Here is a 26,392-nt window from a genome sequence, read left to right as displayed (position 1 = left end):
AGATCCACAATCGGCACCACCCCATCATTCCCAGAAAAGTCCGTAACTCTTTTACTGTCTGAGGTCTCCGAGTTTGACATATTGCCTCTTTACGGGCCTGTCCCAAAGTTCTTTGTCCCGCACTAATTTCATAGCCCAAATAATTCACTTTGCGTTGCATTACCTGTGCCTTTTTCTTGGATACCCGGTACCCCTGGAGTCCCAGGAAATTCAACAGACTCACCGTCCATGTCATACAATCTTTCTCTGTTTTAGTGGCGATCAGGATATCATCCACATACTGTAACAGCTTCCCCTCCTCAGGCGGGGTTTCCCAGGATTCTAAGTCTTTTGCAAGCTGATTGCCAAAAATGGTAGGACTATTCTTAAATCCTTGTGGCAACACCGTCCAAGTGAGCTGGGTCTTTCGACCACTCTTGGGGTTTTCCCATTCTAATGCAAATAATTTTTGGCTGGCTTCATGGAGAGGGAGGCAAAAGAAAGCATCCTTCAAATCTAAAACAGTAAACCAAGTCAATTCAGGTGTTAATACGGTTAACAGGGTATATGGGTTCGCCACTACCGGGTAAAGATCTTCAGTTATCTTATTCACCGCCCATAAGTCTTGGACCACCCGATATGACCCATCGGGCTTCCGAACAGGTAATATAGGGGTATTGAATTCAGACTCACACTCTTTTAGTAATCCCAACTGCAAAAGTTTTTCTATCACCAGCCGAATTCCTTCTCTGTCTTCCTTCTTTAGGGGATATTGTTTAATCCTTACCGGCTTTCGGCCTTCCTTGATCCTAACTTCAACAGGGGGGGCACTTTTCGCTCTTCCAGGTGCATCAGTAGCCCATACCCCCGGGTACACTTGGTTTAAGATGTCCTCGCTAATGTTTCCTTCTAGGGGGAGACTGGTTAAGGTTAGGCTCGATATTTGAATATATTCTTGATCTTTTACCTCCAGAGTAATTTCTCCCTTTTCAAATACAATTTTTGCTCCCAATTGTTCCAACAAGTCCCTTCCCAAAAGTGCCTTTGGGGAGTTGGGCATATATAAAAATTTATGAATGCCCCACTGTTTTCCTAATTTATATTCTAAAGGTTTACAAAAATATGCCTTTTCACTTTGGCCAGTTGCTCCTTTCACCATGGCATAATCATCTCCCAGGGGCATCAAAGCTTGGTTCAGAACCGAGTATGTTGCCCCCGTATCTACCAAGAATTCTATTTCTTGTTGTGTTTTCCCTAGCTTAATTATAACCAGTGGATCTGCTAGGGTAGATTCCCCAGGTTCCCGTCAATCTCCCTCCACATGGGCTACTGTTCTTCCTGTTTGAGCCCCCTGATCCTCCTTCTTGTTCTTTGGGCATTCCTTTTTCCAATGACCAAATTTCTTACACAAAGCACATTGATCCTTGCCCAGTCGGGGCAAGCCTCGTCTAGGCCCTCTTCCTCTTTCTTCCTGAATAACAGCCATTAATTTCCTTTGCCCTTGCCTATATCCTTCTTCTCTGTTACTAAATACTCTCCATGCTTCATCCAACAATATTTCTAAATTCCTACTTTCTGTAGGGCGTAATTTCTGAAGTTTGCGCCTTATATCCCCTGTAGACTGACCCAAAAACAGGGAGACTAATTGTTGTACTCCTACCTCTGACCTAGGATCCAGCGGTGTGCTGCGGCGCATTACATCCCTCAGTCGATCCAGGAATTCGGATGGAGACTCGGAAGGACTCTGTTTAACTGCATATAAAGCTGACCAATTTATAGTTTTGGGGATCGCTCTCTCCATTCCTTTTATAATCCACTCCTGATACCCCTGCAATCTTTCCATATGTGCAGATCTATTAGCATCCCACTTAGGGTCTTGGAGAGGGAAATATTCCTTAATGTCCCCTCCTGTGATCTTATAATGATCTTCAGCTAGGTTTCCTGCTGTTTTTAAAATCAGCTGTTTCTCTGTCTCAGTCATATATTCCAATAATAGCTGTATATCCTTCCAATCAGGGTTATGCTGTTTCACAATAAATTGGAAATGCTTAGTTACACTTATCGGATCTCTCCTATAATCTTTTGCAACCTTTTTCCATTCCCCTAGGTCAGCAGTAGAAAAGGGTACTTTGATTAACGTCGTCCCACCCTCTGGCCCCACCGCCTCTTGGAAAGGTACTTGTAAAGCTGTTGAGGTAATTTTCTTCCTAGTACGGGAAGGTACAGGGCTGTCTGGGGGGGTCGGAGTTCTATCTGAGTCTGCATCCTGTTCCTGTGGTCGAGGGGGAGGCTTAAACAAATCAGTTAGATCTTGTTCTGGTACCTGATGAATTTTATTTGTCTTTGTACATCTTTGTCCAATACTACATGCCGAACAACACTGTCTCAGTTTACCTCTAAGCTCCTTGTTGTTTTCTCGCTCAACTGCGAGCACCATGGGGTCCTGTGGGGGTACTATTCCACAGTCCCTTTGCCACTCCGGATGATTTCAGAGGGTGAAAAACATGTCTGCATACGAAACCTCATCCCATTTTCCTTCTCTCCTTAAAACCAACATTAGTTGTAATAGAATATTATAACCTATTGACCCATTAAGTGGCCACTTAGCATCACTTTCTAACTTATACAACGGCTACCATTGATTGCAGTATTTAATAAGGTTCTTTTTACTTTCCGTACCTCCGGTCCCAACAATATCTTTCCAGTGGGCAATTACACAACCCAGAGGACTTTTCCTCGATATTCCTCCTTGATTGTTTCCCATTTTATAACTCCTCCTAATGATTCTTAAGTTTGATCTTGGCTTCTCCTTTTAATAAGCTTCCATGCAAATTGTTTCTTACACTTCTTTTACAGTCTTCCCCAGTTTTCCTCCCACACCTCCCAAATTTCTGGAATTAAATTTTCCTTTACACACCAATCTCAGTATTTTGGATTCTTAGTGAGCTCTTTCCCAATCATAAAGGTGTGGAATTTGGAGAAAACACTCAAGGCAGTGTGATGGGTTGACCCTGGCTGGACGCCAGGTGCCCACCAAAGCCGTTCTATCACTCCCCCATCCTCAACTGGACAGGGGAGAGAAAAATATAACAAAAAGCTTGCGGGTTGAGATAAGGACAGGAGAGATCATTCACTAATTACCATCACGGGCAAAACAGACTCAGCTTAGGGAAAATTAGCTCACTTTTTATTACAAATCAGCCAGAGTAAGGTAAATGAGAAATAAAACGAAATCTCAGAACACCTTCCCTCCACCCCTCCCTTCTTCCCGGGCACAACTTCACTCCCGGATTTCTCCACCAAGCCCCCCCAGCGGCACAAGGGGGACAGGGATGGGGTTTACGGTCATCACATGTTATTTTCTGCCGCTTCACCTCCTCAGGGCGAGGGCTCATCACACTCTTCCCCTGCTCCAACGTGGGGTCCCACCCACGGGAGACAGTCCTCCACGAACTTTCTCCAACGTGGGCCATTCCCACGGGCTGCAGTTCTTCACGAACTGCTCCAGCATGGGTCCTTTCCACGGTGTGCAGTCCTTCAGGCACAGACTGCTCCAGCGTGGGTCCCCCACGGGGTCACAAGTCCTGCCAGAAAACCTGCTCCGTGGGCTCCTCTCTCCACAGATCCGCAGGTCCTGCCAGGAACCTGCTCCAGCGCAGGGTTCCCACGGGGTCACAGCCTCCTTCGGGAACCCACCTGCTCCGGCGTGGGGTCCTCCACGGGCTGCAGGTGGATATCTGCCCCACCGTGGACCTCCCTGGACTACAGGGGGACAGCCTGCCTCACCAGGGTCTTCACCACGGGCTGCAGGGGAATCTTCGCTCCGGCGCCTGGAGCATCTCCTCCCCCTCCTTCTGCACTGACCTTGGTGTCCGCAGGCTTGTTTCTCTTACATGTTCTCACTCCTCTCTCCGGTGGCTGTTTTCCGCGTCCCAACTTTTTTTTCCTTCTTAAAAATGTTATCACAGAGGCGTTACCACTATCACTAATTGGCTCGGCCTTGGCCGGCGGCGGGTCCGTCTTAGAGCCAGCTGGTATAGGCTCGCTCTCTCTCGAACACAGGGGAAGCTTCCAGCAGCTTCTTGCAGGAGCCACCCCTGTAACCCCCCCCCGCTACCAAAACCTTGCCACATAAAACCAATACAGGCAGTCTGGTTTCCGTCTGCTAGATGTACAGTACCAGCTTCTCCCACAAGATTTACACTTCAACAAAACCCAAGCCGGATGCTAATTATTATATAGTCCAGTTGTAAGCCCACATACAAAGCAAGAAATCACCCCTATTAATACTTAAAGACATTCACACATTAACAAACATACATACACCTATAAATTTCAACATATCATTTCCACACACCCACACAAAATCTTTAACATAAATTTCCAAACATTCACATCATACATTCATCACTCCAGTTGACAACCTTCAGCAGCTGCAAAAATAAACCAAGCACAATTGCGAGGGGGTCCACTTACCCCATAAACCAAGCGCAATTGTGAGGGGGTGCGCTTACCCTTCTCCTGCCTCTTATATACCAGTCATCGACAGGTCCGTCCTGGCTCCCAATACTGGGATGCAGCAGTCACCCCGGAATTGCTCGATCTACCCTCAAGATCGCTGGCGGCCGCTCTATCGGTCAGCAAATCCCCCCATACAGGGTACCCTCCTCCCATACAGGGACTATGCTGCATGCCAGACGTCTCTGTGCGATTTACCAGCTGCCCTGGCCCGTACTTTTACAGGCTCCCCTTGTAGAACATACCGTTTGGTCCGCGGCTTCAGGAGGTTGTTGTCTGCTCCCGTGGTGAGTGGCTGGCAGCGGAGGCTCCTCCGAGGAAAGTGCTCGGGGCGCGCCGAGGGGCGTCCGCTCCGCAGTCGGTCCCACAGCCGAGCAGAGAGTCTCCTGGCTGGCTCGCCAAACTGACGTGCGGAAAACAGACTCCACAATCAGTGAGATTGTAAAGTAGGTATGTTCATTCAGCGCTGGGCAGCACGGGGGGTAGTCCCACCAAAGTCGTGCGTGCCCGACTCGGCAGTTCGCCTCAAGTTTATACAGTCAGGTATTACATATTCACAATACGCCTATACATATGCATGACCTATCCCCGCTTCATATTAAAATTAGCTCCGAGAGGTCATTTCCATAGTCCCCTCCCAACTGCGCCTGCGCAGGGCCTCTTTATGGTGGTCGTCTGGTGGTCGCAGAGATGAAGATAGATGACTCCTCTTCGTCACCGCTAGTAACCTTTTTCCTTGCGCAGGCTCAGTGATTTCTTGGTATTCACCCAAGCCGCAAGACCAGTCTTAGCTGGCTCTTGGGGCCTGCTCCTGCTTCTTATCAAGGACTGTCTTTACCTCAGCTAATTTCAACAATGTAGGCACTAAACATCATCTTTCACCCCCCTTTATTATGTCTACTGAGATTCTTTTGACCCCCCTTGTCTCAAAAGCAAGAGCACCATGTAGGCAGGACAGGTGGCCAGGAAGAGCTGAAGGACCATTATGCAGCCATGATCACCTGCAAATTGCTGTCTCAGGCAGCCATTACCTTTTGTCTGGCATTTTCCTCAGAATCCACTAACTTATGGAAATGGTGTAGACAAAACCTTGTCATGGATGGAGTCATGCACTTCACTCGTAAGAAGGAAGCAACAATATATTTTATTGATATAAGACAGCGAGTTAACAAAGTTCAATGGTAAATGTGGCAGTGATTTAATAAGATTTGATGGCAAGGTACACTTGAGTATTTACTGCATAGAGGACAGGGTCAGACAAAAATGTCAGGGAGACCCTCCTGTTGAATCATGAGGTTCAGAAAGGACCCCCTTGCATTCTAAACTCCTCAGAGGGAGTTTAGGTGCAGCTGGATCCAGACTTAGACCCAGACTTGGTCAATGGTTTATGTCTAAAGGATTATATATGCGCAATCAATTCTTTATATCACTTAAGTAAGATTTCAGTCTCAGTGCACTTATTCCCAATTCACTTACAGAGTATCTGACACCATAAGGATTCTCTCAACCTTGAGGAGTAACCTTGAGAGGTGTCCCTACTCAAGAGGAAATCCTGGCATGCAACCTGCTGCTGTGCAGTAGAGCTCAACGGGCCCTGGGCTGTCCACTATTTATGGAGTAAGATGATTGACTTATAGTCATATTTGCATTACCAGCTGTATTTCTGTTGGTGCATGCTCAACTAGCCCTTGGCTATTGTGTTGTTATCTGTCTCCCCCAAATCCACTTTGAGCCGGATGCAGCCATCACAACCAGACGCATCCATTATGACCGCCACTGCTGGTTGTCACTTGAGCAGAAAAGGGTGGGGGGGAGCACACCACCACAAACCTCCAAGCTGGAGGGTATAAAACATCAGCTTACCCAAAAAGCTTTTGAAGTGGATCCAACAGCAGCTGGACTGCTGAGGCTTTCATGCTTCACGATGTAATACAGGGGATGCCTGCACTGTGACAGAGGAGGAAGGATGAGCACTCTCACTGTTAGCTAGGTAACTAATTTTTTTCTTTTGTTCATAGGTGCACGATATTAAGAGTTATGGGTTATAAGTTATGAAACCTTATGACTTGACTGGTGAATAAGTGAATTCATGTGATAGACTAGTCTGGGCAAAAGGGGACTGAGCCCATTTGTCATGTTTGTTTATTATATTTCTTAATTATCTCATGAAATAAAGTTTAATTTGTCCTGTAAATCTGAGAGATCCAAATGGACCTTGACACTGGGGAACACCACTTGTGACCGGCAAGTGTTGCTTGCACACAACATAAGCAAAACAATACAACTTGCTCTGGATTGGCTTGGGAAGAACAGTTCTAAGGTGAAAGCTTCTGGGTATCAGAGGCAATCAAGTGGGGCATAAGTGCTTCCTACCACTGAATAACAGGGCTGGAAAAGTCCTCACTGGTTCATGTAGTCTAACTCGAGGCACCCATGCAGAATATCTGTAGCTATGTTATTCATAGCATAGGTTTGGCCACCTTGCTCTAAGAGATATCCAGAGATGGCCATTTCACTGTCTCCCTAGATTAAGCTCTTCCTAATATGTAAAATGACATTTCTGAGCTGCAGCATGGAGTATAGATCAGCTGCTTCCCCACTCCAGCAGCACTTTACTTATTTCAAAACAACCATCACTTCTTCTTCAATCTTTTCCTTGTCCTTTCCTGCTGTTCGTGTTTTCTGCCATACTAATAATCCTCCTTATTTGCCTGTGAGTTCTTATTGGTCAGTTATCATCACTGTAGTGATGTGTGGAGCCCAGAAGAGGAAGATCCATGTCTTGGTTGGATATGCAGCTGGGGACTGCACTGATGTCACATGGTGTCACAGCCTTGGTCTCACACCTGCATAAATACTAGCTGTTTTCCTAGTTGCTTTTGATGCTTCCCATCTCAGGTGTCGTGGTTTCACCCCAGCCAGCAACTAAGCACCATGCAGCCACTCACTCACTTCCCCCCCATCCAGTGGGATGGGGGAGAGAATCAGGAAAAGAAATAAAACTCCTGGGTTGAGATAAGAACAGTTTAATAGAACAGAAAAGAAGAAACTAATGATAATGATAACACTAATAAAATGACAATAGTAATAATAAAAGGATTGGAATATACAAGTGATGCACAATGCAATTGCTCACCACCCACTGACTGACACCCAGTTAGTCCCCAAGCAGCGATCTCCCCACCCTCACTCCTCCCAGTTTATATACTAGATGTGACATCACATGGTATGGAATACCCCATTGGCCACTTTGGGTCAGCTGCCCTGTCTGTGTCCTGTGTTCCCTCCCAACTTCTTGTGCCCCTCCAGCCTTCTTGTTGGCTGGGCATCAGAAGCTGAAAAATCCTTGACTTAGTCTAAACACTACTGAGCAACAACTGAAAACATCAGTGTTATCAACATTCTTCTAATACTGAATCCAAAACATAGCACTGTACCAGCTACTAGGAAGACAATTAACTCTATCCCAGCTGAAACCAGGACATCAGGGAAGGAAACCTGGCTGAGTTCCCTCTGCCTGGCTTCATGCAGTGTGTCCTGACCTCATGAGATCTTTGCCCTGTGGCCTGCAGCACTTAGCAGACCAACCAGGAATACCAACCATGATCTGCTGCAAAATAAAACATAGCCTTATTAAACCTCTTTAAAAAAAAATCACACTTCTATGAGAATATAAACCTAATCCAGCACCCAGTGCAGTTAGGGGGAGATAGATCACGATCTCCTGAAGACCAACCTTGTTAATGGCTTTAATTTAACAACCAGAGCTCTGTCTTTTTAATTACTCAGCAATTCTGTTCTGTTCCTTCCCAATTCCAGTTTGAAGAATTGCTTTCCCATAATTAAATGAAAAAGACTTAATTGCAACCCTCTGCACAAATTCCTACCCAGTGAATGCAGAATAATGTTTTATAAGTAGTACTTTATTCTATTTATTGTACAGGTATTGATGTGTGTTGGATTTGTTCTATTTTAGAGACATTGCCATGGTAACTAGTCTCTCTTGACAAAGGCTTTATGTCAGAGCAGAAGTGGAATACACAGAAACTGAACTTCAGGTAGCCAGTGAGATGAAGACTGCTAGCATTAGGCTCACCAAAGCATCACCAGAAAATAAGCTGGTATGTCTCTGTCCTTTTGAATGTATTGCTCCCTGGGGAATCATGGCTTATTGCATGAGAACAGAGGCAAAGTGGAAGCTGACGTTGTCTTTTTCTAAGGTAAAGTTCAACAAATCTGTGCTGCATTAATTTTTAAGATACTGATTGCCCACATAGGTTTAATCACTAATGTGGTTTTAAAGAGAAAATATCAGCATGAAAGGTTTACCTTGAACTAACAGGTTTAGGTTTTATGGGCCTCACTGTCTCCAACTCTGCAGTTGTATGCTGCTACTTTTGGTGAGTCCCTAGGTTGGGCTTGTCAGTGCTGCAGACTTGAAATGAAGAATTTTAATATCCATTAGTTGAGTTTCCAGCTTTTAAACAAAACTTTGACTTTGCTCAAAATGAGTTGACAGCCGAATTTGCTTCATATACCATTCTGGCTCAAGAAAACCATCTTTGAACCCTTTCCTGAGTCACATTCACAAGTAGATTTTTTTTTAGCAGTAACTCTAGTCTGAAGGTAACCTCTAAGCAATACATATCCTATTATGAAACTGCTACAGGATTTTGCACACCTTGGGAAAAGTGTTACCTGTGATTCATATTACTAACTTCACCGATCCCTACCTGGTTGCCTAACAGTGAGGTTGTACAACATACAAGCCAAAAGAGCACTGGAACAAATTGCAAGGCAAATTGCTCTTCCCTGAGTGATTAGTCCCCCACTAGTAAAAAGGCTGAAAACATTTACTACCAATAGGTGTTACTTTAAGCAAGCAAAGTGCATATTTATTTAGTGGCCTCTGTGGTATCAGAGGCACCATGTTTACTTTCCATCTGCTTTCTCTTATCCAAGCCTCTTTAGATTCTGGGTTGTTACAAATGACTGGTCATAACGTCATTTGTCAATATAATTCCCAAAAATCACAAAGCAGTGCAAAAAACATAAATGAAAAGGGATGATGCAAGTTTATAATGTTATTTGCAGAGACTTTCTTTCTTATTTAGCAGCTTGGGAAAAAAAAAAAGGAAGGTAAATAGACTCTCTACTGAAAACCTCTGGTTCAGGGATGTGAGGGAAGAAGAGGAAAACAGAGTGTATGACTTCCGTACGTTCATTCTATTTTGTCTCTGAAAGACTTATAGTTCCAAGCTGTGATTTTTTAAAATGTTGATTACAGTAACTGGGAATGTGAGCAGTGCTCTTCATAGAATAATTCAAGTGCTGAAAATCACTCAATTTAAAAAAAGACAGTTTAGAAATAGCAGTCAGAGGCAACAAAAGCAAAATCTACATCTTACATACAGAATACAGCCAGGGAAACAGGTCTCTGGCTTTCATTTTTACCTACTCTGTTGCTAGGAGACAGAAAGACTATATTTCTATCCTTTCTGCACTTCCTGGGGGGCCCAGTGTAATGGGTTGACCTCCAGGTGCCAACCAAGCCGCTCTATCACTCCCCTTCTCAACAGGACAGGGGGAAAATAAATGACAAAAAGCCCATGGGTCAACATAAGGACAGGGAGATTACATACAATTACCATCACAGGCAAAACAGACTCAACTTGGGGGAAATAAATTTAATTTTTTGCCAATCAAAATCAGAGTAGGATAGTGAGAAATAAAAGAAAATTAAAAACACTTCCCCCCACTCCTCCCTTCTTCTCAGGCTCAACTTCACTCCTAACCTCCTACCTCCTCCCCATGAGCAGCACAGGGGGATGGGGAATGGGGGTTGTAGTCAGTTCATTATGTGTTGTCTCTGCCACTACTTCCTCCTCACGCTCTTCCCCCACTCCAGTGTGGGGTCCCTCCCACAGGACACAGTCCTTCACAAACTTCACCAATGTGGGTTCTTCAAGAACTGCTTCAGCATGGATCCTTTCCACGGGGTACAGTCCTTCAGGAGTTGACTGCTCCAGCGTGGGTCCTGCCAGAAAAACTGCTTTCCACAGGCCACAGTTCCTGCCAGGAGCCTGCTCTGGCATGGGCTCTCCACAGGCTGCAGTGTGGATATCTTCTCCACCATGGTCCTCCATGGGCTGCAGGGGAATCTGCTTCAGTGCCTGAAGCACCTCCTCCCTCTCCTTCTTCACTGACCTTCCGTACATACAGGTTTGTTTCTCTCACATATCCTCACTCTTCTATCTCACAGCTGTTGCACAGCATTTTTTACCCTTTCTTAAATATGTTAGCACAGAGGCACTACCAACGTCGCTGATTGGCTCAGCTTTGGCCAGCAGTGGGTCGGTCTTGCAGCTGGCTGAAACTGGCTCTGTCTGACATGGGGGCAGCTTCTGGTGTCTTCTCACAGAAGCCACCCCTGGAGCCCCCTGCTACAAAAAACTTGCCATAGAAACCCAATAAACCAAATAACTGGTTTGTATATGCACATATATGCCAATTCCCAAAGTATATCGCAGAAAAACTAGTGGAAAGGTGGCGATTCGAGGAGGATGTCCCAGGAATCTGCAAATTCAAGACAATAGAGACAAGGTCAGAAGCATGCCTGGGAGCTGAGGTGTCAAAGGCAGAAGGGAATGGATTTGCATCTCTTCACATGTTCCTGGCACCAGCCAGTTTGGTTACCTGAGCAAGATAAATAAGTGAAAGGTGATGTGAATGTGTATATCTCCAAGGAGTATTTAAATAGTCTCTGGAACAATGCAGACTGACTCTTCTTTTGTGCGAAGATTTAATCAGTGCAATTTGATTTTTTTTAGAAAAACATAAAGCGCGACCCTCTGTGCCTGGGGTAGACTGGGCTCAGGGAAATTGGTATAATCTGCAGAGTGTTGTTGATCGGATGGTCACTTTACAGAAAGACGCTAGAGTGCGGTCAGGGAAAGGAAAAGCAATTGTCTGTGCTGTTCTCGGTGCTAGTCTGGCCGCAGCAGTAGAGGCTAAGGATTGCCACCTCACTGCAGAATCTCAAATTATTGAATCCCTCCAAAACCTTGTTCAGTCCCTTCTGGGACAAGTGGCAGGATTAAAAGCACAACTTGAAGCAGAAAAGAACCAAGTGAAACATTTGCAAATTGCTCTTAAGGAGCAGCTCCTTGTGGATACTGTCCGTGAGGAAATTCCTCCAAGATCAGAAATTGGCTACCCCTTTAAGGACCTGCAGGCAGCAAAAGAGAAAGTGGAGAAGTTGGAGCTGCCTTCATTGCGACCCTTAGTCAAAACTGAATATATTTATGATGATTGTTGCCGAAATCCGGAATAAAACTCCTTAACAGCAATGAGAAGTTAAGAAGCAGGCACTCCTTTATTGCAGCGCTGGGCACACAGGGGATCACTCCACCTAGTGTGTGCACCTGTCTGGTTTAATCATGCAGGTTAAATACACACCTGTTATACATATTCACTAAATTTCTGGGAAATGTCATACATAATCATCAACTGTCTGATAAATCAATAGCATATGTAAATGTCCCTTTACGCAGGCGCGGTGAAGTCTCTGGTGGTCTTCAGAAGCCCCCTGGTGGTCTTCCATAGTCTTCCTCACTTTGTCCGATAGTTGACCTCTCTTATGTGATTCTGCGCAGTATGATTTTTGCCATCATGTATTAGATTACATAAAAAGTACATTCAATGTTAATTCTTAAATTTAACGTTTCTAGTGATTGGCCCTCAGTCATACCACCTTATCAATATTCTTATACTAAAACATTCATTGGTTAATCTTACTTAATTCCACTAACTGGAATCTTGATCAAAGTGGGGTTTCTAAGCAACAGAACTAAGGTCCATAACGATCTCTCTTAGTTTCTTAGGGCAAAACACTACAAACTAACAAATCGGTCAAAGTTTCTATGGTTAACTAATTTTAGACAATACTTATTCTTTGATGATTGTATACAGCACATTTTGTATGTTCCTAAGTTTCTATGACTACATTGCGAGCTTCAAACTCTTATGTTCTACAGTCTTTACCTTTTGATCAAACCCAGCTTATATAAAATTCAACTTTTATCAAAATATTTGTAACATTTCCCCCCTTTGAAAGTTTTGAAAATCATTTCAATACTTTCACTATAATTTACTAATTATTCACTATAAGCTGGAGGAAGCTCTGGGATTGTTTGTCCATTTTGCTGTCTTGCAACAGCTTGGATGATCATGCGATTAAAAGAAGTTTTACGAGTAATTTGCTTTTTCAGAAAATAATAAATCAAAATGATCATTAAAGAGATTATCAACAAAGTTAATACTGTACTAATCAATGATTTAATCCAGGAACTCAGATTCCAGCCTAATCCTGTAAAGATCTTGTCTATCCAACTCTCTTGCATATCTTGTTGCAACTCTTGTGTGTCTTTCTCAATTTTTCCCAATAATTCTAAGTCATGTTCTACATCCTGAGTTACATTCGGAATGTGTATGCAACAGCAGTCCATTCTGTCTTTTAAATATCCACACACTCCGTGTTCTTTGAGTAAGAGCATATCTAAAGCCATTCTGTTTTGCAGAGTCATTTTGGAAGTGGCCTGTAATTGTATATTTAGATCTCTAAATCCTTTTCTGGTCACATTGGCCAGTTTCTCTACCTGTCCTGTTAGTTGGTACAGTGAGTCTTGATTCCTATATATTGCCAAAGGGGTTAGTAGAGATTCTAGGGCCCAACTAATTCTAACTCCAGTGGAGGGTTCATTCCATTCATCATCTATTTCTGATCTTTTCGCCCATTTCAATTTCAAATTTTCTAATGATCCTTTAAAAGGACACTTTTTCCAAATTGGGCATAATGTTGGCATTCCCAAAGTGATTTGTTTTACCTTCCCATCAAGAGGCAGATGGGTTGTCCAGGTTCCATCACTCATTGCCCAAACTAAGTGTCCTGGACTCTGAATGGTAGTTTTTCTGCAACTGAATATTGTTCCTCTTTTAGGTGTAAAAGTGTCAGTCAATTGGAGATCATTTTTAAGTCCTCTACACAAGCAGCCATACTTCACAGCTGCTGCTAAAGGTGGAATGCTTTGAATTGCCATGTCTTTAGTACTGCAATTGTATATTTTCTCACATTTCTACCAAGATACTAAATTTTCCTTTTCTTGTAATGTACTCCCTTTGTCATTTACTGATGGCCAAGCTGTAAAAATGGTTCCATCCCAAGTAAAACACCAAGGAGCTTTAGCCATATATTGGAATTGAGACAGTATAGTCATAGACCACACTGAATCCCAATGAATTGTCTTTTCTGGTATTGATTGGTTAGCCTTATCACATTTCCATTCCATGATCATTCGAGTTGTATTTTTCTTAACTTGTTCATCATAAACACAATATCCTACATCATGAAATCTCCCAATTTTAATAAAAACAGAATTTAATAATTTTTCACAATCTGCCCTGCTCCCTGGAGACTTCCATTGTTTCTTAATAGTTGTCACTTGTTCTTGCCATCCAACTACTGGCCTTTGTTCACAGTGGGTAGTCACATTTCTATGTTCTAAATTAGTCAAATTCATTGTCAAAATTCCCCATGGTACAGATTCACCAACTGCCCTTGGTATTGGCAAACAGGCAGTAATTCATGTCACATTCTGGAAATTAGCAAATCCCTTAATCAATCCTACCATCAAATTTTCTTCCTGAGTTTTCTTTGGGAGATAAATTAATTGTTCATCTTGTCTCTTATTTCTTGTCTTTTTCTTCAGCTCAAATTGTCCTGGTAGATACTCGCTTTTTCCATCTCCTATCCAACTAATTTCTAATTTGTCAGGATCAAATTCCGGAATCTGAGTGAAATTACATCCCAATCCCATAGTACCTCCATAGTTCACTGTTACTTGTTGTTTAGCCACATTCTCAGACCAGACTCCCACCAATATTATTTTCCAAATCAAAATCCATTTCCCCCAGATTTCAAAATGATATGCAAGATTAGACATGCTTCAAAGTCAGTTTTGAAGTTCTAGGGTCTCTATATACAACTTTCCAAGATGATGGAGCTTTCTTCACCCGAGTATAATGGATCCATGCATCTGATTCAGCAATCTTGACAGCAGTGAAAGTAGTCAACAATATTTGAAAGGGTCCTTTCCAGCGTTCCTGAAGAGGTTCAGAAGTCCATGTCTTCACATAGACATAATCACCTGGTTGGAAATCATGTACTGGATTTTCCAAAGACAGAGGTCTGCTCCAAACAACCGCACTCCGAAGCGCAGTTAAAGTTTTTCCTAAAGAAAGTAAATAGTTATACACATCTTGTTTTCCTTTTAAATGTATGCTCAAATTTGGTTTGGGAGATTCATAAGGTTTTCCATATAATAACTCATAGGGACTAATGTCCCGCTCTTTGGTTGGACCCGAATTCGTAAAAGGGCCAGTGGGAGTGCCTGAGGCCATTTTAAATTGGTTTCTTGACATATTTTACTAATTTGTCTTTTCAATGTCTGATTCATTCTTTCCACCTTTCCACTAGATTGTGGTCTCCAAGGTGTATGTAGGTCCCATGTAATTCCCAAAATTCTACTAATGCCCTGGACCACTTCTGCAACAAAATGGGAACCTCTATCAGAAGAGATTCCAATAGGTACTCCAAAACTCGGGATAATTTCTTGTAATAACCATTTAATGACCTCCTTTGTTTGATTGGTCCGACAGGGAAAGGCTTCCGGCCATCCTGTAAAAGTATCAACCCCCACCAGAATGTATTGATACCCATTTTGTCAAGGTAACTCTGAAAAATCTATTTGCCAATAATCCCCTGGTTCCATTCCTGATTTCAGTATCCCCATTTGGACCTTTTTCTTTACAACTGGGTTGTTTTTCAAACATATTTCACATTTAGCAGTTGTCATTTTAGCTATTTCTAGCATTTTTACTGATACCACTTGCCTTCTCAAAAGAGTTACTAATGCTTCTGCTCCCCAATGACATTCCTTATGTTTTGTCTGTACTATTTCCCTCATTACAAATGGTGGGACTACTACTTGTCCTTTTGATGTCACCCACCATCCTTCCAGATTTTTCTTTGCATTTAATAATTTCCCCAATTTCTCATCCTCCTCTGAATATTTAGGTTTTTCCTTTGGTAATGCAATAGTTTTTGTGGGAATTAATGCTATTTGTAAGGCATTCCTTTTGGCTGCTTCCCTAGCTGATTTATCTGCTAATCTGTTCCCTACAATCTCTTTTGTATTCCCTGATTGATGTGCTTTACAGTGCATGATTGCTACTGCAGTTGGTTTCTGTACTGCTTGTAATAAATGCAAAATCTCCTCTTTATATTTATTGTTGGACCCCTGAGAGGATAATAATCCTCTTTCTTTCCATAAAATCCCATGGACATGGACCACACCAAATGCATATTTTGAATCAGTCCAGATATTTACTTTCTTTTCTTCACTCAATTCTAGAGCCCTTGTCAAAGCCACTAATTCCGCCTTCTGAGCTGAAGTTGTGCTCGGCAAAGCATTGGTTTCTATAACTGATTTTTCAGTTGTTACCGCATATCCTGCATAGCGGATTCCATTTTCGATGAAACTGCTACCATCTGTGTACAATTCCCAGTCCGGGTTGTCCATAGGTACATCCTTCAGATCCTCTCGACTGGAATATACATATTCAATGGTAGTCAGGCAATCATGTTCCAGTTGTCCTTCTTCCTGTACAGAAGTCAGAAAGACTGCAGGATTAGTTAAGTTAGTGTTTTTCAAAATCACATCATCTTGCTCCATTAAAATTACCTGATATTTCATCATTCTGCTCGAGGATAGCCAATGGTCCCCCTTTTGCTCCAACACTGATATCACCATGTGTGGCACATATACCACCATCATTCTTCCCAAAGTCAATTTTCGAGCCTCCTGTATTATCATCACAGTGGCTGCTACCGCTCTCAAACAAGCAGGCCAGCCTTTACTTACAAAGTCCAAATGTTTGGAAAAATATCCAACCGGTCGCTTCCAACTTCCCATCTTCTGAGTCAGCACTCCCAGTGCAATGTGTTGTTTCTCATGTACAAATAACTGGAAGTCTTTAGTCAAATCCGGAAGTCCCAAGGCTGGCGCTGTCATCAGGGCCTGTTTTAAACTCTTGAAAGCTCTCTGCTGATCTGGACCCCATTCGAATGGTGGACCTTTAAGAGCTTCATATAATGGTTTAGCCAACAGACCATAGTTCATTATCCATAGCCAACACCACCCAGTCATTCCCAAAAAGGTTCTCAATTCATGGGTATTTCTCGGCTCCGGGATACTGCAAATTGCTTCTTTACCCTCTGTTCCCAACTGTCTTTGTCCTTGGGAGATTTCAAAACCCAGATATATCACAGTCTGTTTTGCTATCTGGGCCTTAGTTCTAGAGACTTTGTATCCACTTAGCCCTAAAAAGTTCAAAAGATCAATTGTTACCTTTATACACGCTGGTCTCTCTTCCGTAGCTATCAGTATGTCGTCTACATACTGAAGGAGCAAATGTCCAGGTTTGGGACCATCTTGCTTCCACATCTCAAGTTCTTTTGCTAATTGGCTCCCAAAAATTGTTGGGCTGTTCTTGAACCCTTGCGGCAATCTTGTCCATGTCAATTGCGTTTTTCGTCCTGTGTTTGGATTCTCCCACTCGAAAGCAAATAATTTTCGACTTCCTTCTTCCAGGGGTATACAAAAGAAAGCATCCTTCAAATCAAGCACTGTAAACCACTGATGATTCTCCCCTAGAGCTGTTAAAAGTGTATATGGATTGGCCACTACAGGATGTATATCTTTCACTATCTGATTTATCACCCTCAGATCCTGTACTAATCTATATTCTCCTGATGGCTTTTTCACTGGTAAAATTGGAGTATTATATTCAGATTCACATTCCTCTAAAATTCCATGTTCCAAAAATTTATCAGTTAATTTCTTGATTCCCAATCTAGCCTCAGGTTTAATTGGATACTGCTTTAATCTCACTGGCTTCACATTCTCCTTCAGTTCCACCTTTACAGGCTGTGCCATTTTAGATTTTCCAGGTATGTCTGTGTTCCAAACTATAGGGATCACAGCATCATCAACTTCTTGTGGCATCTCCCGAGTCTTAACCTTCTCCTGTATCATCAATATTTCTCCTGTCTTTGATTCTGGCATCTTTAAAAGAATTTCTCCTCCCTCAAAAGCTATCTGTGCATTTAATTTGGATAACAGATCTCGACCCAACAAGGGTATCGGACATTCTGGCACATACAAAAATTCATGTGTAATTGCCTTATTTCCAAATTTTAAATCAAGGGGTTGAAAGAGTGGTCTATTTTCCTGTTTCCCAGTCGCTCCAATTATGGTTGCTGTCCTATCTCCTAATTTCCCTTTGCGAGTATTCAAAACAGAATATACTGCTCCTGTATCTACTAAGAATTCAACTTTATCATTTCCCAGCTTAGTTGTAACCAGAGGTTCAGCTGGGCTCCCCTCTGGTCCCCTTCATTCATTCAAAGTCATCATTTTCACAGCCTCTTGCTGATTTGTTTGCAGCTGAGGACAATCATTTTTCCAATGTCCATTCTCTCTGCAATACGCACACTGATTTATTCCTAGAGGTGCATTAGGTTCCCAGTTCACAAAGTTTTTAAAACCTCCTCTTCTTCGAATTCGTCCTCTTCCTCTTGCTGCACTCCCTGTTAAAACAGCTATTAACCTACTTTCTCTAATCTTTTCTTTCTTTTCTTTTCTTTGTTCCTCCTCCTTTTCCCAATTATTGTAAACTTTCCATGCTGTTTCTAACATTTTATTCAGATTTCTTGAGTCCTCCCCCTCCAATTTTTGGAGTTTTTGCCTTATATCAGGCGCCGACTGTCCCATAAAAATCGAGGCTAGCTGTTGCTGTTCTGCCTCTGTTTCCAATTTTAAATCAGTATATTTTCTAGCAGTTTCCTTCAATTTTTCCAAAACCACAGAGGGAGATTCATTTTTGTCTTGTTTTATCTCATATAATTTAGACCAATTCAGAGCTTTTGGCATTGCATGCTTTACTCCATACAATACCCACTTTTGGTACCAAGTTAACCTTCTCCTGTCTACAGGGTCATTTGGATCCCACTGGGGATATCCTGAAGGAAAACTCTGTTCCAAAGTTCCAGAGAGCATTTCATTCATATGTGCCGCCTCTGCTTGTGCTTTTCCAGTTTTTAATACCATCTGTTTTTCAGTGCTGTCCAATAAATTATCCAATATTACTTGTAAATCATTCCAATCGGGATCCTGAGTTCTAATAATTGTTTCTACAACCCTTCCTACTCTCTCCGAATCTTCCCTATAAACCCCTGCCACCTGTTTCCATGCCATCAAATCCATAACAGAAAATGGCACTTTGACATATACTGGCCCATGCTGTCCCACTCCCTGTCTCAAGGGAGCCAACAATTGAGATTGCTGACGAGTTCTCCGAGACACTGGGGTATGGACTACTACTTCTGATGTTTCATCAACTTCGTCCCCTGTCCTAGTACTATCTGGTTCTATTATTCTCCCTGATTCAATACTCCTTTCCCGTGCATGTGAGGAAGAGGGATTCTGCTCCTCCCTTGGTGGGGCTATTTCTAATTCTAGTTCCATTTCATCCTCTTTCGGTACTGTACATCTAATGCACCTCCAATATCACAAGCCGAACAACAACTCTTAGTTTTCTTATTTTCTGAAGTTAATGTCATCACCAAATTATCTCAACTAATTAACTTGCATTCCTTTTGCCAATCCGTTCTCTGTCTCAAATAAAAGAACAAATCCACATATGGCACTTCACTCCATTTACCTTCTCTTCTACAAAATAACATTAACTGTAATATAGTATTATAGCTTAAAGTTCCATTTGTTGGTCACTTTTCCTGATCTTCTAAAACATACAAGGGCCACCAATGATTACAATATTCAATCATTTGATTTTTACGCAAGTCATCATGCAATTCACCCCAATGTGCCAACAAACATCCCAACGGAGATGTTTTTGGTATCTTTCCATGAGTGGATAAATTTCCCATACTCTTACTCTTAAATAATTTGGCTAATGCCATTATGTTTATATATCAAAATACCAAATATATATCAAATATCAAGTATCAAGTATCAATGATCAAACATCAAATGTCAAATACTGAACCAAATATCAAATGCCGAGTATCAAGTACAAAGTTTCAAATACCAAATGCATGTATCAAATACCAGATATCAAATGAATGCAAATAACAATTGTTGCCAGGTAATGGAGTCCACCTACTTGTCCAGGGCACGGACAAAGCCGACTTCCCTAGGCAAGAGCCATAACCAATATCCCCTGGCAAGATTATTAATCATACTTAAAACTTCCAACCTCAGTTGGAGGCACTACCTTTGAGAACTCTATAGCATATAGGTTCCCTTGTTTCCCACTATTGTCCAACCCTGCAATAGCTTTCGTTTATGACTTACGGGCAGACGCCTAGGCTTCTACACAAACGGGTACCCTCTCAGCCCCAACCCTGCGAAGCTTTTGCCGCGCCTTACGGGAAGGCTATCCAAACAAGTTTCAAAGAAGTGCCTTACCCTTTCTCCAGGGAATGTTGCGAGGAGCTTTATGAGTCGAGAGTGATGGTTCTCCCCGAGAATCCCTCGGTGCCTGCCGGAGCTCAATCAACACTCGATCTCGTCCAGTCTCACTCGCAAGGTCCCATCTTGGTCGCCAAAACTGTTGCCGAAATCTGGAATAAAACTCCTTAACAGCAATGAGAAGTTAAGAAGCAGGCACTCCTTTATTGCAGCGCTGGGCACACAGGGGATCACTCCACCTAGTGTGTGCACCTGTCTGGTTTAATCATGCAGGTTAAATACACACCTGTTATACATATTCACTAAATTTCTGGGAAATGTCATACATAATCATCAACTGTCTGATAAATCAATAGCATATGTAAATGTCCCTTTACGCAGGCGCGGTGAAGTCTCTGGTGGTCTTCAGAAGCCCCCTGGTGGTCTTCCATAGTCTTCCTCACTTTGTCCGATAGTTGACCTCTCTTATGTGATTCTGCGCAGTATGATTTTTGCCATCATGTATTAGATTACATAAAAAGTACATTCAATGTTAATTCTTAAATTTAACGTTTCTAGTGATTGGCCCTCAGTCATACCACCTTATCAATATTCTTATACTAAAACATTCATTGGTTAATCTTACTTAATTCCACTAACTGGAATCTTGATCAAAGTGGGGTTTCTAAGCAACAGAACTAAGGTCCATAACGATCTCTCTTAGTTTCTTAGGGCAAAACACTACAAACTAACAAATCGGTCAAAGTTTCTATGGTTAACTAATTTTAGACAATACTTATTCTTTGATGATTGTATACAGCACATTTTGTATGTTCCTAAGTTTCTATGACTACATTGCGAGCTTCAAACTCCTATGTTCTACAGTCTTTACCTTTTGATCAAACCCAGCTTATATAAAATTCAACTTTTATCAAAATATTTGTAACATGATGACCAGGACCAGTTCCCCCAAGTTACAACTAAAGAGGTCCCCTATACCGCCACTGAGTTGGCAAAATTAAAAAAGGAATTTGGCCGAACCCCTAAGGAGTCAGAAATGGAGTATGTGTGGAGAGTATCGTTGTTGGTGGGGGGACCAGATTCTGTTAAGTGAAAAGGAGGTGGAAGGGTATTGGGGACTGGGAGTGTTTTTAACTACTGGGGATTACCGTGCCCCCTGGTCTTTAACCCAACGGGCAGCCTATTGGGTGGGGGGTTTGAACACCTTGGAGAGGGGGGATCCCCTTGTGATTACAGGGACTGTTGATCAATTAGTGGAGAGTGCGCAAAAGGCAGCTTGTCTGCAAATGATGGATGATCGAAAATTGGAGCCTACACAGGAGTCCCTGATGATGATGTCAGTGGATCCTGAGCGAATGACTCCCCTTATACGGGGACTCCCTGATTCTCTGAAACCATTGGTATACAATTACAAGGAAAGATACAGGAAATGCCCCAGGGCGAGAGTGTTGCGGCTGCTTTAGGAGGATTCATGCCTGATTGGCACCCTCAACCCCCAGACAAGAAAATGTGCACTTGGGGAGAAGTAGCCCAGGAATTAATTAATTACGGGCTCAAGTATGGTCCCGTTAACCCTCCAGCCACCAAAACAGACTCCAGGGGCTTGAGAGGGGCTGAAGTAAAAATAGTTCCATGCCCTGGGGAGTGATAGGAGAACACCCCTTGCTAAATCGCTGGGGGGGAGAGATATCCCGAACAAACGTAATAGTCTGTGGGCACAGGGACACCAGAAGGGGATCCCGCGTGACTTAATGGACAGGCTGCCAACAGACAAATTAGAAAAGTTGGTAACAGGGTGGCCTGATAAATCAGCAAATAGAAAAGTGGATTTTGAGAATACTACTCCTAGCGCACCCTCCCTGATTGATTTATCAGAACCAAATGCCACCCAAAAGCCAGCGGGAAACTAGATTCTTCACCTTTTGGTGGTGAGCGGGGGGGGGGGGCGAAGGTTGGATGTATATCAGACAGCTCACTGAAAAGAGCTGGGGTGATTTACTAATTACAGGCGTTGTGGGGCCAAGACAAGTCCCGGTCACCTTTTTGGTAGATACCGGAGCTCAAATTTCAGCTATTAAAACCAAAGACACCGCTAAATGCAGAAGTACACCCTCTAAACAGCAGCTTTTTGTGGCAGATGCATTCGGCATTGTTCAGCCACAGGCATTAGCAATGGTCAGCTTGTGTTTGCCAGAAGATAGTGCCACTACAGTGACAATGGTTGTGGGGGAGTTTCCACTTAACCTCTTAGGACTCGATGTTTTAAAGGGAAAGACCTGGATTGATAATAAAGGGAGACAGTGGTGATTTGGCTCTCTCACAATAGATATTCGGCTGTTACAAGCCGCGCCGCTGCTTCCCCCTTCAAAGCTTACAAATGTTAAGCCTTACCTGATATCCTTGGGGGCCAGAGAGGGAATAGCGCCTGTGTTAGAGGACTTAAAGGGACAGGGTATCGTGATTCCAACCCATTCTCCTTTTAACTCCCCAGTGTGGCCAGTGCGAAAACCTAATGGCAAGTGGAGATTGACTGTAGATTATCACAGGCTTAATGCTAATACCGGTCCATTGACAGTTGCGGTACCAAATATTGCTGAGCTTATAGCTACAATCCAGGAACGAGCCCGCCCAATTATGGCAACAGTGGATGTTAAAGATATGGTTTTTTATAGTCCCCCTGCAAACAGAGGATCAAGACCATTTTGCATTTACTTGGGAGGGTCAGCAATTTACTTTTACCTGACTCCCACAAGAGTATAAGCATTCACCCACTCTAGCTCATCATGCACTAGCGCAGGAGCTAGAAGTAATTCAGACAGAGGAGGGGGTCAGTGTTTACCAGTATATTGATGACATTCTTGTGGGAGGGGATGAAACAGAAAAGGTTCAGAAAACTCAGGATAATATAATTTCTCACTTGGAAAGCTTGGGGCTGAAAATTCCACCAGAGAAAATACAAACACCCTCAAGCGAAGTAAAGTTTTTAGGAATTTGGTGGAAGGAAGGAATGACATGTATCCCCCCCAACACTCTTTCCTCATTGGATCAGATTAAAATGCCAGAGTCAAAGGATTTGCAGCACCAACTAGGAAATGAGACAAGAGGTTTTATTGTTGAGTGAGTGCTGTGATGTGTCTAGCTGTGTATTTAATACCTTGTATTGTATGTGTGTCTGTGTATGTTTATTGGATATGGTGTACGTAATATTGTGTTATAGTGAGCATGGTATATGCAGACTGTGTTCTAGAATTTGTGTTGTATGGTGTGCAGTGTACTGTGTAGTTTGTTGTGTGCCAGCACATGGATTGCAGGTTGTGTGTGTGCTGTGTGTTGCATATGCATTGTGTTTATATATGTATAAATACATATTTTGTGTATTTATACAGATGCATTATTTTATTAATATGATATAATATGCATGAATAGGTTATGCATGATATGTATGTGTAGTGTAAGCATACCTGTGTGCACCTATACATGTACCTATCTATGTATGCATGCATGTGCATGCACTATAGTGCATGATGCAATGCATACTCTGTTTTATAGTGTAGGCCTACCGAGTTAATAAAAGTTTTTATGAAACAATATTGTTTAATTATATACTGTCACATATCAATAGTAATATGTGATGCGTATTAGGTATTATGATACAATTCATTATATATATATATATGTATAATTATATGTATGATACATGCATCTTCCAAGCCAAGGCTGTTTGTAGCAGCAATAATCAAGAGTGCTTAGACGCTCATTTAAAGTAATCAAAACAGTGTTGGCGGGGACTCTTCCCCCTGACAGGGTGGCCCCGAGAGCCTCTGTGTGGAAAGGTATCTGTCAGTCTTAGTTGAACTCCCTACAGTGAGGGCTGTACCTCTGGTACTGGAAACCCCGATGAATAAATATGCTTGGAAAGCAAAAGATGCTCATGGAAAAGAACATAAAATCAATACCAGGTGGATTATTCCTTCCTTCTAATAACAATTTGCTTTTGGTTCCTTAGGATGAACCAAGCCTGTTTTTCTTTTCTCTTTCAGGTGAAGACTCTAGAGCCTGCCTGAAGGAATACATGAAGCTGTTGATTGTTTGTGTGGTTTTGTCAGTGACTGTTTTGTTAATATTTATAGGATGTTTGGCATACTACCGCAGATGTTGTTTTGGTCAACTCTTGTCGCTGCCTTTAATATTTGGGGGAACTCTTGCACGCCCCCCCCCCCTTTTTGACTTGTTGTGGCAAAATGAATTTATGGCTCTAGGCCAGCAAGTGGCCAACACTTTTAATCTGACAAATTGTTGGGTATGTGATGGGCCCTTAAGTTTGGAAAGCTGGCCATGGACTGCTGTCCCTGTTTCCCCTGAATGGTTAGTGAGTAATTACAGTGAGGTCAAAAATGATTCTTACTGGGGTGAAGACACACAGCCCTGGACAATACAATACCCAGTCCAAGGTGAATATTGCTTGAACCAAACACAGAAAGGTGGTATCCCTGTGGGAAATAGCAAGTGCAACTGGACCTATACTTATGACAACCATTGCCTCACTGACGGTTGTAGACCAATTGATTGTTCAAACCATGGGGCAGCCGTGTCACTGCCAGAAAGGGATGACCAGGCATATTGTCGCCTCTTGAGTTCCAGTTCTCCAAATTTTGTACCTCGCTGGCCCGGATGGGCTTGGGTGAATCAAACAGGGCACAGGAAACAGTTTTCTCATTTTTGGTCTTCCACTAATCAGTCTAATAACGGTCTTAATGTTACCTGCTTTTGGCACCGTGGTTCCGGTGCCTGGAAATGCAGACTCACTGATAAAACATATTCTTGTCTCCCTGATGGGACTCAAATTTGGTGGTCAAGTGATAATAAAGACCACTGTCAGGGACATTTGAGCATAGGTCCAGATGGACTTCCTATCTGTTGGGGCACCACGGAGGAAGTGGGAAAAACCGTGGACAAGTTGTTGATGAACGGTCTGTCAGATCATCCTCTGGGAGTAGGTAATTCAACATATTTCCAGTCACCATGGACACCTACTGGTTGGTTTGAAAATGGCGCATGAGCCTTAAAGGGTCACTATTGGGTGTGTGACCAATGTGCCTACAAACTGCTAGCAGCAAATTGGACTGGAGTGTGTTATGTGGGGGTAATTCACCCCTTGTTTTTTCTGCTCCTGGAGGATGAAGGGGATGGACTGAGTGTTAAGGTATATTGAGACGGGGAGCCAAAGGAACCTTAGTAGATATAGTAGATATATTTCATCCTTTTCAAAAGGAATGGAGGTAAACAAATATATTTAAAAAAAAAGAAAATAGCACACAGCACTTCATGAAAATTGTATGTCTTTTAAAGTAATCATTGTATCTTTCTTTTGGATGACACTGTTTATTGTAAGATGTCATTTTTATTGAATACACTATAACACAAGAGACTTTCCATGTCATGTCAAGAGAAACTGGTCACATGATTCACAAACAAAACTTTTAACACTGATACATAAGCATCACTTCAAAATAAGCCTTGCTATAGCAAACTGCAAAACAAGAACCACTAAATATTTCCACAGAGACATCACATTAAGAAAAGAAAAAGAAAAAAGAAAGGAGAAAAATAGCACTACACACCAGGTCACAGTTTGGTGACAATATGGAGATCTATATTTATATGTAGATATCTCTCTCTCTCTCATGACAAAGCAAGAGAGATCTAGAAATATATGTATATACATAAAGTATAGGTGGAGGGCAGGGCTGGGACAAATATTTCATAATTAATTGATTCTATCTCTATTGGTGATGTAATTAAACATCAGTGTTGAATTAAATTACTTGTATATAAAACATTCTTAGCTGCTTTTCTTTAAGTTACTAGAATGATACATATAAGCTGCAAGATATAGGCCTCTAAAGATTTGATTTGATCTGTTTTCTTACATATTTCTATCAAACAGCCCCACTACTAGCAGTTTCTGTTATCCTTGCCCAAAGTATTCAGTGTTTATAAAATACCAGCTGGCTGTCACTCAGAGCCTTCTACAAGCAAAAAAACCCAAACCCCATAGACCTGGTCTAGAATGCATAGATGGTAAAATAATGTACCCAGCATTTCCTTTTTCTTCTCCTGAGATATATGTTTAAAAGATGGCAAAATAGTCACTTTGTTGCTATTGTGAAATTCACATTTTTTCCCTGAAACATGTACACTTTTTATTTTTGCTTCATATTTGTGATTAATTATAGTAACACACACACACGAAAACAACCCACAAGTGTTTTAACTAAGGCTTT

At 42.3% G+C, this 26,392-nt stretch overlaps 1 protein-coding gene across 1 annotated transcript; it reads left to right on the top strand.

Annotated features, from left to right (window-relative positions):
• The first annotated feature begins 618 nt into the window (after positions 1-618).
• Positions 619-21,756, top strand: LOC138683623 (uncharacterized). Its single transcript, XM_069775617.1, is given in 9 exon segments — positions 619-642; positions 746-825; positions 2,087-2,154; positions 4,519-4,784; positions 5,431-5,617; positions 11,328-11,804; positions 21,035-21,174; positions 21,176-21,503; positions 21,506-21,756. Coding segments are annotated over 9 exon segments (1,821 nt in total).
• Positions 21,757-26,392: the final 4,636 nt, after the last annotated feature.

This window comes from Haliaeetus albicilla, chromosome W (genome assembly GCF_947461875.1).
Source record: "Haliaeetus albicilla chromosome W, bHalAlb1.1, whole genome shotgun sequence".
In the NCBI taxonomy this organism is placed as follows: domain Eukaryota; kingdom Metazoa; phylum Chordata; class Aves; order Accipitriformes; family Accipitridae; genus Haliaeetus; species Haliaeetus albicilla.
The sequence above is the reverse complement of the archived record's forward strand: the minus strand, read 5'-3'. Positions and strand labels throughout refer to the sequence as shown.